Source organism: Bos javanicus, chromosome 1, assembly GCF_032452875.1.
Source record: "Bos javanicus breed banteng chromosome 1, ARS-OSU_banteng_1.0, whole genome shotgun sequence".
Taxonomy (NCBI): Eukaryota; Metazoa; Chordata; class Mammalia; order Artiodactyla; family Bovidae; genus Bos; species Bos javanicus.
This window is the reverse complement of record NC_083868.1, coordinates 3,934,350-3,949,571: the sequence shown is the minus strand read 5'-3', so window position 1 is coordinate 3,949,571 and position 15,222 is coordinate 3,934,350. Positions and strand designations below refer to the sequence as shown.

The 15,222-nt window shown below is 52.5% G+C and overlaps 1 protein-coding gene across 1 annotated transcript in view; it reads left to right on the top strand.

Annotated features, from left to right (window-relative positions):
* Positions 1–2,051: 2,051 nt before the first annotated feature.
* The window catches only part of HUNK (hormonally up-regulated Neu-associated kinase), a 129,960-nt gene continuing 116,789 nt past the window's right edge, over positions 2,052–15,222 (top strand). The window contains exon 1 of the mRNA XM_061415467.1: positions 2,052–2,416. Coding sequence (XP_061271451.1) covers positions 2,153–2,416 — 264 coding nt within the window. The 5' untranslated portion in view covers positions 2,052–2,152. The remainder of the gene's footprint in view (positions 2,417–15,222) is intronic.

Here is a 15,222-nt window from a genome sequence, read left to right as displayed (position 1 = left end):
ATGCTGCAGTCCTTGGAGTGGCAAACAGTCAGGCAGGACTTGGTGACTGAACAGCAATACTCTATTAATACACATGCTATTAATTGGGAAAACTCTAAAACCTTTCTCTGAAAGAAGAGGCAGAATGGTTTCGCTCTCAAAGTGAGCTCCGTATTTGTCATCCATGAGATGTTTGTTGAACATTCACTCTTCAGGCACGGTGCTGGTCATACAGCCTTTCTCTCCCCTGCCTTCCATTGTCCTAACATTTGATTACTGAATCTGAGACATTATTGTGATTACATTGGCCTTGCAGAAATTATGGGAGTGGAGTGGGGTAAAGAAGCCCCTTAAGCACAACAAGAAAAACATTTTTAAAGTGTATTTTTAATATTGGGAAAAGGGAACAACGAGAAGGCTGATGGAAAACAACCTCAGTCATAACCCGTGAGTAGCTGATTATAGCATTTTTGAAATGAGATCTACTTAAAATAGGCGTTTCTCTGGGTCAGAAAGCCCCGGAGACACTGGATTAATGACTGCCGAGCATCCCTTTCTCATCCTGCCCCGCCCCAGTCTCAGAGCACTGACGTGGATCGTGCCATAATTGTTTACCAAGGAATTAGTAGTGAAAGGAACTTGGTTAGGACCAAATCCTGCCTTTCAGCTCTGATGCTGTAACTCTGACGGGGGGTTAAGTACGCATTAAACGCTGGCGCCTTTTATCTGGCTGCTCAACAGGTAGCATTTTGTAATACAAAAGGGGGGTATCTCCCCCTACCAGCCCTCCACTCGCCACCCCCACCTCCCTGCCCTAATTTTTGCTTTGAGAAGACTTTGGGGATCCCGGAGAGGATCAGAGTGGTCAGGGCGGCTGCACTTGTTTACCAGAGATGAGCAGGGTCCGGGCGCCTCAGAACAAAAGCCTCCAGGAGCAGGGAGCGCTGGTCCACCGCGTCCTGCAATCGCCGGCGTCGTTTCAATGGAAAGCAGCGAAGGTGTAAATGTACAAGCAGAGGGAGCAAACGCCCTGATTCCTACGTTGCTGCTGCTACTATTATTGTTACGGCTGCTCCTCCTCCAACACCGCGTGCCCGCCTGGTGTGAGCCCAGGCTTTCGCCACTCCATCCTTCCATCCATCCACCCATCCCTCTATCCATCCATCCGGGGTCCAGAGGGTCCTACTGTGTGCGGGGCCTGGGGCTGGATACCGGGCACTTAAACCACAGTCCACCGGCTTCGAGAGCGCCTCCTTCCTTTCCTCCTGCCCCGGGTGGGTGCGGCTGCTGGTGGCGGATTTCTTCGCCGAAAGGTCCAGAAAGCCCAAGCCCAGAAGCCGGGCGAGAGGCACAAGCGGAGGCGGCCCGACTTGGGCGGCCCGGGAGCGCGCGTCTCAGAGGCCGCGCGGGGTCCCCCCCAGTCTGGAGCTCAGGTGGCCCCGCCGCCCCCCTCCTAGGGCCCTCCCCTCTCCGGCGAGGGTCGAGTTTGGCTGTTGCGCGCGGGGAAGGAGGGGCTACGAGGGATTTGAAAGTGCACACGCTGCGGAGTGGAGCTCGCATCTGTTCCCGCCGCCCGCGACCGGATTAAATTTCTGCAAATTCAAACTGAATGGGGCTTTCTTCTGCTGCCTTCCAGAGGGCGCCTGCAGCCCGCCGCGCGCGCCGGCTCTCGGGCGGGAGCGGCCGCCCGGCGCGCAGCTAGGAACCAGCGAGCCGGACCCGCGTCCGTGCGGGCCAGCTGGTGGCGGCGAGGGCGGAGGCGGCCAAGGCGCCCCAGGCTCCGGGACCAGACATCTCGGCTCCGGGACCCGGCACCAGATCGCGCCCCCAACCGCCCCAACGCCCCTCCACGGCCGGCGCGCTCCCTGCGCACCCGAGCCAGGAGACGGTCACTAGCCGCCTGGACGGGACTCGGGGCAGGGTCTCCGCAAGGAGCCTCAGTAGAAGAACTTCTTGTGGGTGGGGGGCGGGTCCCCGGTACCCCGTGGCCCCGGCGGCCGCTATTGTCTGCGCGCGGCGCTCGGCGGCGGCCAGGGGCGCGGGAGCGGCGGGCCGGGCGGGGTCGGGCCCAAGGCAGCTGCGGCGGCGGCGGCGGCGGCGGCGGGAGGAGCCCGGGGAGCCGGCCGAAGAGGAGGAGGAGCCGCGAGCGCGGGAGCCGAACCGGAGCGGTGCGATGCCGGCGGCGGCGGGGGACGGGCTCCTGGGCGAGCCGGCGGCGCCGGGGGGCGGCGGCGGCGGCGCCGAGGACGCGGCCAGGCCGGCGGCCGCCTGCGAAGGAAGTTTCCTGCCGGCCTGGGTGAGCGGCGTGCCCCGAGAGCGGCTCCGCGACTTCCAGCACCACAAGCGCGTGGGCAACTACCTCATCGGCAGCAGAAAGCTGGGCGAGGGCTCCTTCGCCAAGGTGCGCGAGGGGCTGCACGTGCTGACCGGAGAGAAGGTGAGCCGCCCGGGGCTCTGGCCCCTGGATCCCCCCCGCCTCTCAGCCCCGGGATGGGAGATCGGGGCGGGAGGGGCGGTGGGGACCCTACGGAGAGCCCTGCGCTGCGAGTCTGGCTGTGGAGCCCCGGCCCAGCACCCCCCCGCTCCGCCTGCTTTTCCTCTCGGGTTGAACGCGGGGTCGAGCCAAACGCCTGTGCTAGCTCTCGCAGACCGGGATACTGGCATTTCCCAGAGGAGCGATCTGGAGTCACTTTCCCTGGTGGGGTGGGGGAGTGGGGGGCGACTGGTTTCGCCGCGAAGCCAGCCGCCCGCAGCCTTTTTGCATCTCGAAGGGCGCCGCCTGGCGGACACCAGCGCGGGGTTGGGGTGCAGTGCGGGGAGGGGGGCACTCTGCTCTCGGGCCGATAGGGGCGGCAAGATCAGTGGAGAAGCTGGACCCAGGACTAGAGTGCGTGGGCCCTGATGTTGAAGGTGGGAGAGCCGATTAGCCAGCCCTTGGGGCCAATTTAGAGGCTGATCCCCCTCGCGGGCTCTGGGGAGGAGGTAGGGAAAGGCCGAGACCCCAGGGACATTCCCACCTGTGGGGTGCGGAGTTAGGGAACGTTTTACCTGGTCACAGGAGGGTTTTCACACGCCGCCCCTCCCACCATCCACCCTTCCCGCCCCTACGTCCTGGATCACCCTCACCGCACCCCCAGACATCCCACCCCCTCCTTCCCTCCTCACTCCCGCGGATGGGGTGGGAGCCACTGGCACTGATACCCCCAGACTTCAGATGTTGGGAGAGACCTTATCTTCTAGAAGCGAGGAAAGCAAAGGAAGACCTCCTCCCGCCCCCAAGCCCCCCAGACACCTGAAGGGGCAGCCCCTCCAGCCCCTTGGAAAGTTAGCAGGGTGTGAGCCCTTGTCAGGCAAGGCCCTGCTAGACCTCAGCTGTTCACCTAGATCTGAGAAGAAACTCAATACAGGATGACTTACTTTTGAGATGCTGCGCAAGCTAGCCCGGGAGTTACCCTAAGTTTGGAGCCACTTCAGGCTGGAGCTTCATGGTCATCGCAGACTCAAGGCTCCCCCCATCCCCACCGCAGGCTGGGGCTTGCTCAGCCCAGGTCGGGTGGGTAGCAACTCCCTTTGGTGGCCCATTCAGAGAGAGAGACGCCAGCAGTTTGGGAAAGGCAGGGAGGCTCCGGGCTTCCCACCTGCCCAGCCACTCTCTGCCCTGGGATCCTCTGCCAGCCTGGGGATCCCAGACGCACTGCTGTGGGCCCTCTGACCCCAGGGCGAACTGCCGTGCCCTCTGACCCCCAGCTTCTCCTGGCTTTAACCTCTCTTGCCAGTTCCCTCGTGTGTGCTGGAACCCCTGGCATGTGACTGCAGGTCTTCATCGCCCTTGTCACTTGTTCCCTTCCTACAGTCTCTCGAGGTGGTGTGCCCCTTTGTTTCGGGTAAGTGGGGTTAGCAGTGAGTACTTTTCAAAGTGCCTCTGGCTTCAATTTCCATGCACAAGGGGGAGTGTTTGGGAGAGGAACTCACTGAATGGAGGGGCTCTTTCAAGAAGAAGAAGAAAACCCCTCCAAACCTCCTTCTAGTCCAAAGTGAGCGGCAGCGCCGCTTACTCCTGGGTTCGCAGTGGGCTGGGAACTTAACCCATCGCGTCTGGGAGAAGGCGGGGATGCCCGCGGATCCGGCTCGCTAATTACAGAGCGCTCACTTCCGAGTGCCAGGCACTGGTAATAGAACTTTCTTTTCACTCGAAATGTAGAGCAATCAGTCTGGTTACGTCCATTTCCTCTTTGAAACTTAGCAGAAAGAGACGAGGTGCTCTGCTCACAGCATAATGGGCAACGTTTAGGCGCGCGAGCGCTCCCCCTGCCCGGCCGCTTAGCTTGTTCGGGCTGCCTTATTCTCTCCTGTGGCTCGGCTCCTCGCCGCTGCCCTTTCCCTCCCTAACATCAGGCTGTGTGCTTTGGCTGAACGGCCCGGGGTTGCACTCCGAACTCAGTCCCTAGCCGGGTGCTGCGGTTCTGGAGCTCAGGGCTGGGCCCCAGGCGCTCTGGAATGCGAGGAATTCCTGCCCGGATGGAGTCCAGTGAGGATTCCGCCCCCCCACCCCTCGCACCCCTTAGGGGCTCACGCCCGTTTATCTCATCTTGTCTTTTTCAAACGCTGCATTTCACTTCCTCTCCGCAAGGGGAGGACCAATTAATTGGACGTAAAATTATTGCGCTGGACTAACTGATTGAATCTAGTTAAGGAAGGTGGATCTTAGAGTGGTGGAGGACAGTGGGAGATATTTCTGATGTGTGCCCTACTTCAGCCGGGAGAATCAGGGGCTCCGGGACTGCAAGCCTCCTGTGAAGTCTGGATTTTAGTTCACTTAATGGCCAGCTTTAAAGAAACGATGGGTGTCATTCATAGCTTGTATCTCACAGATCCAATAACGCCTTGCTGCTGATGCTGCTAAGTCGCTTTAGTCGTGTGAAACTCTGTGCGACCCCACAGACGGCAGCCCACCAGGCTCTGCCGTCCCTGGGATTCTCCAGGCAAGAACACTGGAATGGGTTGCCATTTCCTTCTCCAATGCATGAAAGTGAAAAGTTAAAGTGAAGTCGCTCAGTTGTGTCCAACTCTTCGAGACCCCATGGACTGCAGCCTACCAGGCCCCTCCGTCCATGGGATTTTCCAGGCAAGAGTACTGGAGTGAGTTGCCATTGCCTTGTCCTAATAATGCCTTAATGCTTAACTAATAGATTTGGGGTTTTGGCAGATTGCAGAGATTAAAATGTGTGTGTGTGTGTGTGTGTGTGTGTGTGTGTATGACTTTACCTTGTGTGTGTGTGTGTGTGTGTAGATGACTCTAACTAGGAAGGACTGCTGAGTTGATGAGTCCCCAGCCCCACTCATGTGCTGGATCCTGTCTTACTAAGAACAAAACAAAGGTGAAATCAACCTCACACAATTTGCAGCCTTCCAGGTCTCTTTAAAAGGTGACCTATTAATAGAGATTTCACCCAGAAAGTGGTTACTCCTGAGAGCCAAGCCAGGGGACAACTGGAGGTGACAGGACCTGGAGGAAGGGAAATGAAATGTCCCCAGAGTGGGTGATGTGAGTGTCCCAGGAGGCCCGCTCCTCTCAATAATTCCCCCTTTGGGGAGGTGCGTACTTTTCGGAGAAAGCTCTTCACTTTTCTTTTTTCCTTTCTTTTTGAGAGGACACAGACCACAGACCACACACGAAGTCATGAATGCTATACTAAGATGTGTGTCTGGGGGAATCGATGCATTCTGCCCCGCCCCTGCCCCCCACAGCACCCCCAGAGTGTAAGGATCCAGGGCAACCTGTCCTGAGGAATCAGTTCAGGAAAAATCTGCAAAGGTGGGTGGAGAAAAGAAAGAAGAGGAGGCGCCCCATGCCCGCAGTTGCGGTCTCAAACTGGGCACGTTATTTTGGGTGATTTATGCCAAAATCCAGAGTATCACTGGTTTAGGGCACTTGGTGTGCATTGCATTTTGACTTGTGCATGTTTCCAAAAAGCTTTGGGTGCCATGCTCCATGGCATGCTGCGAATTACTCTCTGAATCAGGTTGAAAAATGAGACACTTTTCCCTGACTTTCATCCAATCCTATCTTATCAAGAGGCACCTTTTCCCATCACTGCCTGCAGGACAGTATCCCCGCCCCCTCTCCCCCGGCCCTGGCTTTTCTTTTGCATACCTCTTTCCAAAGTTGTTTGAGAGTCATTTGAATCCGGTTGGCCCTTTTACTGCTTGAAAAAAACTGACGGCTTTGGGCAGGGCCTCACTTCGTCCTCTAGGAGCTTTCAGGTGGTACAGCCTGCCTTAACGTGGCTTTAAAAATAAATCATTCACTAGATCATGTGAAACTCTTTAACCAGCACATTCTCAGTCTTGTCTTTGACTAAGTTGATGATTAGACGAGGAAAAAAAAATGATGACAGGATCAGACTTTGAAAAGGATTCTCAGTGGCTTTGAGACAAAGAATGAAGTTGCCGTGCGGGAGTATGAAGTGATAAGTTGTAAAGTCCCAGAAGGGAGGTGTGCTCACAGCCTCTGATGCTGGTCCCCAATACCTGGGCAATGCAGAGTCTCTGGCACTTGATAGGTTTTGGTACTTAATTTTTCAAAAGTATTTGTTTCTCTATCTATGGCTGCACTGGGTCTTTGTTGCTGCAGGGCTGCTCTTTGTTGCGGTGCACGGACTTCTCATTGCCGTGGCTTCTCTTGTTGCAGAGCACGGGGTCGAGGGTGCACAGACGTCAGTCGTCACAGCACATGAGTGCAGTAGTGTGACATGGGCTCTAGAGCATGGGCTCAGTAGTTCTGCCTCACTGGCTCAGTTGCCTAGCGACTTGCAGGATCTTCCCGGACCAGGGATTGAACCCGGGTCCCCTGCATTGGCAGGTGGATCCTTAACCGCTGGGCCACCAGGAAGGCCCAAGGTTATCACATTTAAAACATGAAGAAAGTGTAGTTGGAGAGGCTGACAGGGATGAGCCTAGGTGCCTTCAGGTATAGAGCTGTTTTCACCGACAGGCAAAACTGCAGGAAGGGGAAAATAGTTATTGCTGCAATTACTTTTTTTGGTGATTAAGTCTCTGTGAAGTTAGGTACGTAAAATGATTGGTTAAGATGCTTAATACCTTGTTCTAACCCTTAGTTTTTTTTTTAAAGCCTGTTAATCATTTTCATTGGAGCTATTTTGGGGCTAAAAATAAGGGTTGCCTGCTTAGGAAGTTGCCAATAATTATGCCCGAGCATAATAGCTCCAGGTACCTGGAGTGAAGGAGTTACTAAAAATAGAATTTACTATGTTTTTCAGAGCAGGAAATATGACTAATTTTAGAGGTGGCCTTTTGGCAGATCTGTTTTTAGCAAGTATTTCGGAGACAAACAGGTGCTAAATCCTGTAGTTTTTTTTTTTTTAAGTGCTAGAAATTTAGGGGTAATAGCTCTGAGGCACAAGAAATGCTTAAGGAACCGGATATTCCTATTAACCCTCAGCAGGGATATCTTGGCAAGTGAGAGGCATCGGGCAAAAAGCACCTGCTCCAAGAGTCGAGTGTGATAAGGCTGTGCCTATAATTTCGGAGATTGCATGCTGCAGTTCGCAGGCACAGTCTTTTTTGAACTTCCTGCCCTGCCTCATCTTTTTGAAGTCCTTGTGAATGATGGAAATTGGCACGTAGGGCTCGCTTCTCAGTGTTCATTGATCCTCAAGTCCCAAGGACTTCAAAGGGCGCTTTGAGTCAGCACAACAGTGCTGAACCATGCCCGTGAAGAGGAGCACAACCTGAAATTTTCTCTGTGGGTGTGTGGAGTCATTGCTACAGGCTGGGCTCAACTACAGCGGTGTGCACACTGGAGGTTGTTCCAGGGCCACATGGTGGTCATCCATGCCCGGGGTTCTCCTCCCAGGAGGTGTGGGGAGTGGCCCCCATTGTCTGCCCTGAGAGGGGGCAGGCTGGGTGTCCTCTGTGAAAAAGTGGGCTGGGCAAGAGGTATCATTTATCTCGGGCTATACACCCCATCTCGATTATTCATGGTAACCGAGCAACCTGCTTGCTCTCTTGGCTAATTGAAACCTATAGATAATCCCTGAGCCTTATTTTTAGCAAACTGGCGAAACCGCTTCCCCCACTCAGCCTGGGCCCTGGCCGCTTTCAAGTGCTGATCTGAATTGAATTTCACGTTCTCTGATGCAGTGCTGCTGGCTGGTAGGATGACCGGCAGGAGAGGGGTGAACCACGGGGCCTGAACGGTACCCAAGGAGGCGGAGGCTTCTACAAAGGCAGAGAGAGCTGTCGCCCCTCCTTTCTCCTGAATGCCAGCTCAGCGGTAGAGCGCTTTGTGGCGTATCCAGAGTCTTCCATGCATTTTCTCATTAGATGCTTGAAGTGACCCTGAGCAAATAAGAACCACCTCTCGGGTATCCTTACCTGCGTTGACCATGAGGAGGTTGGCCTGGGTGGATTTTTTCCTCTGACCTTCTCTTCTCTATTGTCAGGGTGTGCACATGCTAAGTTGTTTGAGTCGTGTCCCAACTCTTTGCGACACTGTGGACTGTAGCCCACCAGACTGCTCTGTCCGTGGGATTCTCCAGGCATGAATACTGGGGTGGGTTGCCATGCCCTCCTCCAGGGGATCTTCCCGATCCAGGGATCTAACCCACGTCTCCTGCGTTTTCCGCATTGGATGCCCTAACAAATGACCGAAAGGGGAGGGGAGTTTGGGGGAGAATGGATAGATGTGTATATATGGCTGAGTGGCTCTGCTGTGCACCTGAAGCTATCAGAATGTTGTTAACTGGCTACTGGTGCTCAGTTGCTAAGTCACATCCAACTCTTTGGACATGGACTGTAGCACGCCAGGCTCCTCTGTCTTCCGCCATCTCCTGGAGTTTGCTCACACTCATGTCCATTGAGTCAGTGATGCTGTCCAACCATCTCTTCCTCTGCCACCCCCGTCTCCTTTTGCAATACAAAATAAGAAGTTTCTTTTAAAAAATGACCACAAACTGGGGGACTTAAAACAACAAAATTTTATTTTCTTAGACTTCTGGAAGCCCAGAGTCCAAAATCAAGGTGTGGGTGAACCTCTGAAAGCTTTAGGGGAGGTTCTGGTACTTGCCAACCATCCCTGGCGTGTCTGGGCTTGGGGCTGCAGCACCCCAGTGTCTGCCCCTGTCCTCACAGGTCCTTCTATCCCCTGTGAGTCTTCTCTGTCTCCAAATCTCCCTCTCCTTATAAGGACACCAGCCATGCGATTTAGAAAAGTAGTAAAAGTGTCAGTCACTCAGTTGCGTCTGACTCTTTGCAAGCCCCTGCCAGGCTCCTCTGTCCATGGGATTCTCCAGGCAAGAATACTGGAGTGGGTAGCCATTTCCTTCTCCAGGGCATCCTCTGGACCTAGGGGTTGAACCCAGGTCTTCGGCATTGCAGTTCAGTTCAGTCACTCAGTTGTGTCCAACTCTTTGCGACCTCATGGACTACATTGCAGGCAGATTCTTTACTGTCTGAGCCACAAGGGAAGCCAGTCCAAATGGATTTAGGGTCCACCGTAAACTAGTAGGAGCTCGCCTTGATGACATCTGCAAAGATCCCATTTCTCATAAGGCCATATTCACAGGTGCCAGGGGTGGGTGGGACCTACGCATCTCTCTGCGGGGCACAGTTCAACCCGCAACAGCTTCTTAGATGATGAGGACTGGATTGTAGGTGACTTCCTGGGAAGCAGACCTTGGGAAGGAAGGAGTGTGGTCTTGTGGGCTTGGTGTATATCAGCACCGTGAGAGGAGGAGAGGTGAGGGGAGGCGGGGGGAGAAGTCAGGCAGCCTTGGACCCTGATGCAGTCCCACCCACGCCATGCTGTTCTCCAGGAGCTGAGACATCCAAACTGGAGGCTTTAGGTCCTTATATCTTTATATCTAGGGAGGGGTCCGGGTTGGGGGGAAGGGCCCTGGAAGATCATTGGCTGGGAGCGGCTGGAGAGGGGCGTGGCCTTGGACACTCGCCAAGGGCAGTTTCTGGGGCGAGCTCGCAGCAGAGTTCAGCAGCTGCGGAGGAAGTTCTTGGCCCAGAAGGGGAAGCGGGGCAGCGGGGCCAGGTGTCCACGGTTTCCTGCGGGAGACGGGCCAGAGTTCAGGGTCTTGATCTGAATCCAGGCCAGTTCCATAAACGGAGTGGGGGGCTCCCTGCGTCACCTTGCCCACCTAGTGTGGAGCTAGCCTCCTCTGGAATGAGGGAACAGCTCACAGAGGCTAGTTCCCAACACCGAGCATCATCGTGGGAATATTCCGGCATCATGTTTCTTTTCACTAGGATGCCCAGGGCTCTCTGTTGGGTTTGTGGGTGCTTTTGAGATACAGTTATACATTCTATGTATTTTCTCTTGAGGATGTCATGGCCACAGAGTTGGGCTAACTTGTCCGCCAGTGGGTCTAATCAAGAGACAGTGGGAGAGACCCTCCCTTTTGATCACTCCTGAGTTGTGGGGAACTGGATAGTTCTCTGATTCCTGGTTTGGGACATTTGGGTGACAGAAGGGTTGCTAGGTGAGCGCCATCTCCTAACATCCTGTTACCACCTCCACTGAACTGGCTCTGCCCTCCCTAGCTGCTGCTGCTGCTAAGTCGCTTCAGTCGTGTCCGACTCTGTGCGACCCCATAGACGGCAGCCCACCAGGCTCCCCCATCCCTGGGATTCTTCAGGCAAGAACACTGGAGTGGGTTGCCATTTCCTTCTCCAATGCATGAAAGTGAAAAGTGAAAGTGAAGTCGTTCAGTTGTGTCCCACTCTTAGCGACCCCATGGACTGCAGCCCACCAAGCTCCTCCATCCATGAGATTTTCCAGGCAAGAGTACTGGAGTGGGGTGCCATTGCCTTCTCTGCCCTCCCTATGCGGTTTCTACTTACTGAATCCTTTTTGGTTTTTAATCACTTGTATGTGTTTATGTTTTAAGAGTCATTTGGTTAAAGTCTGGAATGGGTGATACAGACACGTGGTCTTAAATGGAAAGGTTTCCAGAGAGGGTGCAGCGAGAGGTAATTCTGCCTCTACCTGGGTGCCTGGGTGTTTGTTGGGTTCCTCTCCCCAGAGGCAATCCCGCTTCTGGCTTCCTGTGTCTCCTTCCACACTTACTCCATCTGCATCCAAGTGTGCATACATTTGATATTCTATACGCATACATTTGTAAATGGATAGATATAGGAAGAGATATTTTTACACCGTACTTGCTGTTCAGTGTGTTGCTTTTTTCACTTAGCAGTATGTCTCGAACATCCTTTCCCCAAATTTACTAAAGAATTGTCTTACTCTTTTTAATTACTGCGTGGTATTTAGTACATGCTGTTGTTGTTCGGTTGCTAAGCCGTGTCTGATTTTTTTCAACCCCATGGACAATAGCCCGCCAGGCTCTTCTGTCCATGGGTTTTTCCAGGCAAGAATACTGGAGTGGGTAGCCATTTCCTTCCCCAGGGGATCTTCCCAGACCAGGGATCAAAACTGCATCTCCTGCATTGGCAGAAGGATTCTTTACCACTATGCCACCATGGAAGCCCATTCAGTACATGGAGGTACCATATTTATTTAGCCATTCCTTGATGAGGAAGTCAATGGACATTAGTTAACGAATTAAGCACAATTAAAGAATGGGCATTTAGGTTGCATACGATTTTTTTGTTACAGTAAATCCCCTACATATGAATTGAGTTCTGTTCTGAGAGCACATTCTGAGAGTAAGTCCAGTTTGTTTGGAAATCCAACGAACTTAGCCTAGGTACCCAACTAGTGCAATCAGTTATAGAGTACTGTGCTGTAATAGGTGTATAATACTTTTCACACAAAGAATACATAAAAACAAACACAAAAGTAAAGAAAACCTTTTTAGTCTTACAGTGCCTTGAAAAGTATAGCACAGTACCACAGCTGACATGCACGGGATGGCGTCTCGTGAACAGGCAAGAAGCGTTACTGACTAGAGGTGGGAGATGGTAGAGCGGAAGGATCGTTAGCAATAGGAGGTGAAGGGCAAGCTGCAGTGTCACTCCAGTTGATGGCAGAGGCTCTGAGCTTGAAATAAAGATACTGAGCGACTGGACTCTATACAGTGCTGTACAGTGAAGTACACAAAAGCACAACCATTTGTAGAGGATGCAGGCGCGTGACAATGTACACCAGACACGTGAACTTACTTGTGTGATTGGACGTGTGATTGCCCAGTTGCATCTTTGAAAGTTCACAGCTTGAAGGTTCGTATGTAGGGGACTTGCTGTATCTCCAAATTGTGGTGTAGTACATATCTGTGCCTATGTATCATCTTGTAAATGTTCAAGTATATCTGAGGTTTAAATTCCTAGTTCTAGGTGAAAGGGTATGTCTGATTTTCTTTTTTTTTGGCCGCACTGTGTGGCTTTCAGGGTTTTAGTTCCCCGACCAGGGATCAAACCCTGGCCCTGGTAATGACAGTGCCCACTGAGTCCTAACCACTGGACTGCCAGGGAATCCCCAAGGATATGACTGTTTAAACTGTTGATGAGTCTTGCCAAATTGCCTGCCAAGGAAGTTGTCCTAGTTTATACTCTCATCAACCTGGTGTGGGGACATCTCTCCAGATTTTTATCAGTATAAGATACTGTCATACTTTTTGATCTTTGCCAATCTAGTTGGTTAAACTTAATATCTTGTACTATGTGTAGTTTATCATATTTGTGAGTTGAACATATTTCATATGTCCAACAACAATTTGCATTTCATTTCTGTTCATTGTTCGTGACCATTCACCATTTTCCCTTGGGTTGTTGGTCTTTCTCTTCCTGATTTATAAGCACTTCTATGTATTAAGGCAATCAGTCCTCTTTCATGTATTTTGAATCCTCTTTTTGATGTATTTTGAAGCCTGACCCATCTTGCTTGCTCCCTGTTTCCTCTTTGTCTTAGTTTCTTGGTAGTTCTCGCAGTGGTTCCCTGGATTCCATTAACTAGCCAGGGACCATAGCTGAGCTGTGAGGTTCTGTTCAGTTCAGTTCAGTCACTCAGTCTTTGCGACCCCATGGACTGCAGCACGCCAGGCCTCCCTGTCCATCGTTAACTCTTGGAGCTTACTCAGACTCATTGAGTTGGTGATGCCATCCAACCACCTCATCCTCTGTCATCCCCTTCTCCTCCCACTTTCAATCTTTGAAGTTCTGTGGATCCCTGTAAATTGTATATGTATAATTATATTTCTGGGACAAGGATCCATAACTTCATCAGATTCTAAAAGGAATTATTTACCGAGCTACTGCTTTGTTGCTCCTCCCTGTCCGCAGTGCTGTCTGAATGGAGGTTTGTGTGTTGGGATGAGGATTTGGATCACTGTGGTGTGTTAGCACCTCTGCTAATTGAGTTGAGTTGCAGATTACACTCAGGTGAGGCAGGTGTACAGTTGAGACTATGACCTTGGCTTGACATGCCTGATTTCTTCCTTCCTGCCCCTGCCATGCCTGGTCCCAGGGAAAGGATGTGATAGAGTGTAGACGGGTCTTTGGGAGAGCTTGACTCTTGCTCGGGCAACTCTGAATCGTGTCCTGTTATTTCTTCCTGGAAAAGAGGATGGATAGAGTGTGTGGTGGGCGGATGAGAAGAAAGAAAAAGAGGGACATTGGGAGAAGTGAAATCCTTTTAAGGACCAAAAGCTGCTGTTTAACTTGGACATAAAATGCACTGAGCCAGGTGTAAGCACAGGTGTATGCCTGGGGCCTTTCGGGGCTGTTTTGTCCACCCAGGAAGCCCCTTGAGGGCTGGTCCTGGTGGAGTGAACAACCAGGCCTGTTTGGGACCCTGGGGGTCAGCATGGGCTCTCTCTGATGACCCTCTGTATTGTCCCCATTCCCTGTTGCTCTCTGCCCCCTCACCTTGCTCTGTCTTTCCTCAAAGTGCATCCCATCACCTGTGTTAGTTGCTAGAGCCCCTGGACTAAGTACCACACACTAGGCGGTTAAATAGCAGACTTACTGCCGCACGGTTCTGGAGGTCAGAGCCCAGGTCAGGGCTGGGTCTGCTCCAGGCCCCTCTCCTTGGTCTGTGGACGGCTGTCTTCCCGCTGTGTCCGTTCACGTCGTTGCCCTCTGTGTGTGTCATCTGCATTTCCCCTTTCTACGAGGATGTCAGTCATATTGGATCAGGGTCCGTCCTGATAACCTCACGTGATGACCTCTGGCAAGATCATCGTTGCCAAATAAGGTCACAGTCTCAGGTCCTGGGGGTTAGTCTGAATGTGTCCCCTCAGAGTTCACAGGTTAAAACCTCATCCCTGAGGTGATGGTATTAGGAGGTGGGGGCTTTGGGAGGTGATTAGGCATGAAAGCAGAGCCCTCATGAGTGGGATTTGTGGTCTTAAAGAGGAGACCCCAGTAGCACGGGGAACTCAGCTCAGTGCCCTGTGATGACCTAGACGGGTGAGATGGGAGGCCCAGGAGGGAAGGGGTATATGTATACAGATAGCTGGTTTGCCTCGTTGTACAGCAGAAACTAACAGAACGCTGTAAGGCAATTATACTCCAAACACATACCCTTAAAGAGAAAAAAGAGAGACCCCAGAAAGCTCTTTTGCCCGTTCTGCCACGTGAAGACACAGTGAGTAGATGTCAGTCGATGAACCAGAGAGAGAACTCTGACCAGATACCAAATCTAAGCCTGGATCTTGGACTTCCCAGCCTTCAGAATTGGGAGAAATAAATTTCTGCTATTTATAAGCCATCTAGCCTCTGGTACGTGTTGTAGCAGCCTGGACAGACAGAGACAGGACTTACACTGATGAATTGGGGGCGGACTCCCTCCAACTCGTAACATCACCTGATCCCATGGTATATATTTACGGGCTCATGTGTTTATTATTTGTCTCCCCACTAGCCTGGAAGCCCCAAGAGGAAGGGAGCACTGCTGTATGCCTGGTGGCTAGAATAGTACCTGGTAGAGAAAGGATGCTCAGTGAATGTTTTCTGAATGGACTGAAGAATGCTTTGGTCTCCCTAGGACATGGGGATGACCTTCTGGATGGCAGTGATGTTCTAGTTGGCCGGGAATGGTTTGAAAGCCCTGTCTGTCTCACTCGCTGGCCTTTCCTGGTTGTGCCCATGTGAGCGGTGGGTAGATGGGACAGGTGGTCCAGCTAGAGCTCTTTGGGAAACATTCCAGACCCAGAACAGCTGTGCCTTCTTCGGGGACTCATTAAGGAAGCCACCTAGGCATTAGAGGGACCTACCGGAGGCAGAAAAATATTCTGCAGTATCATAGGAATGTTAAAG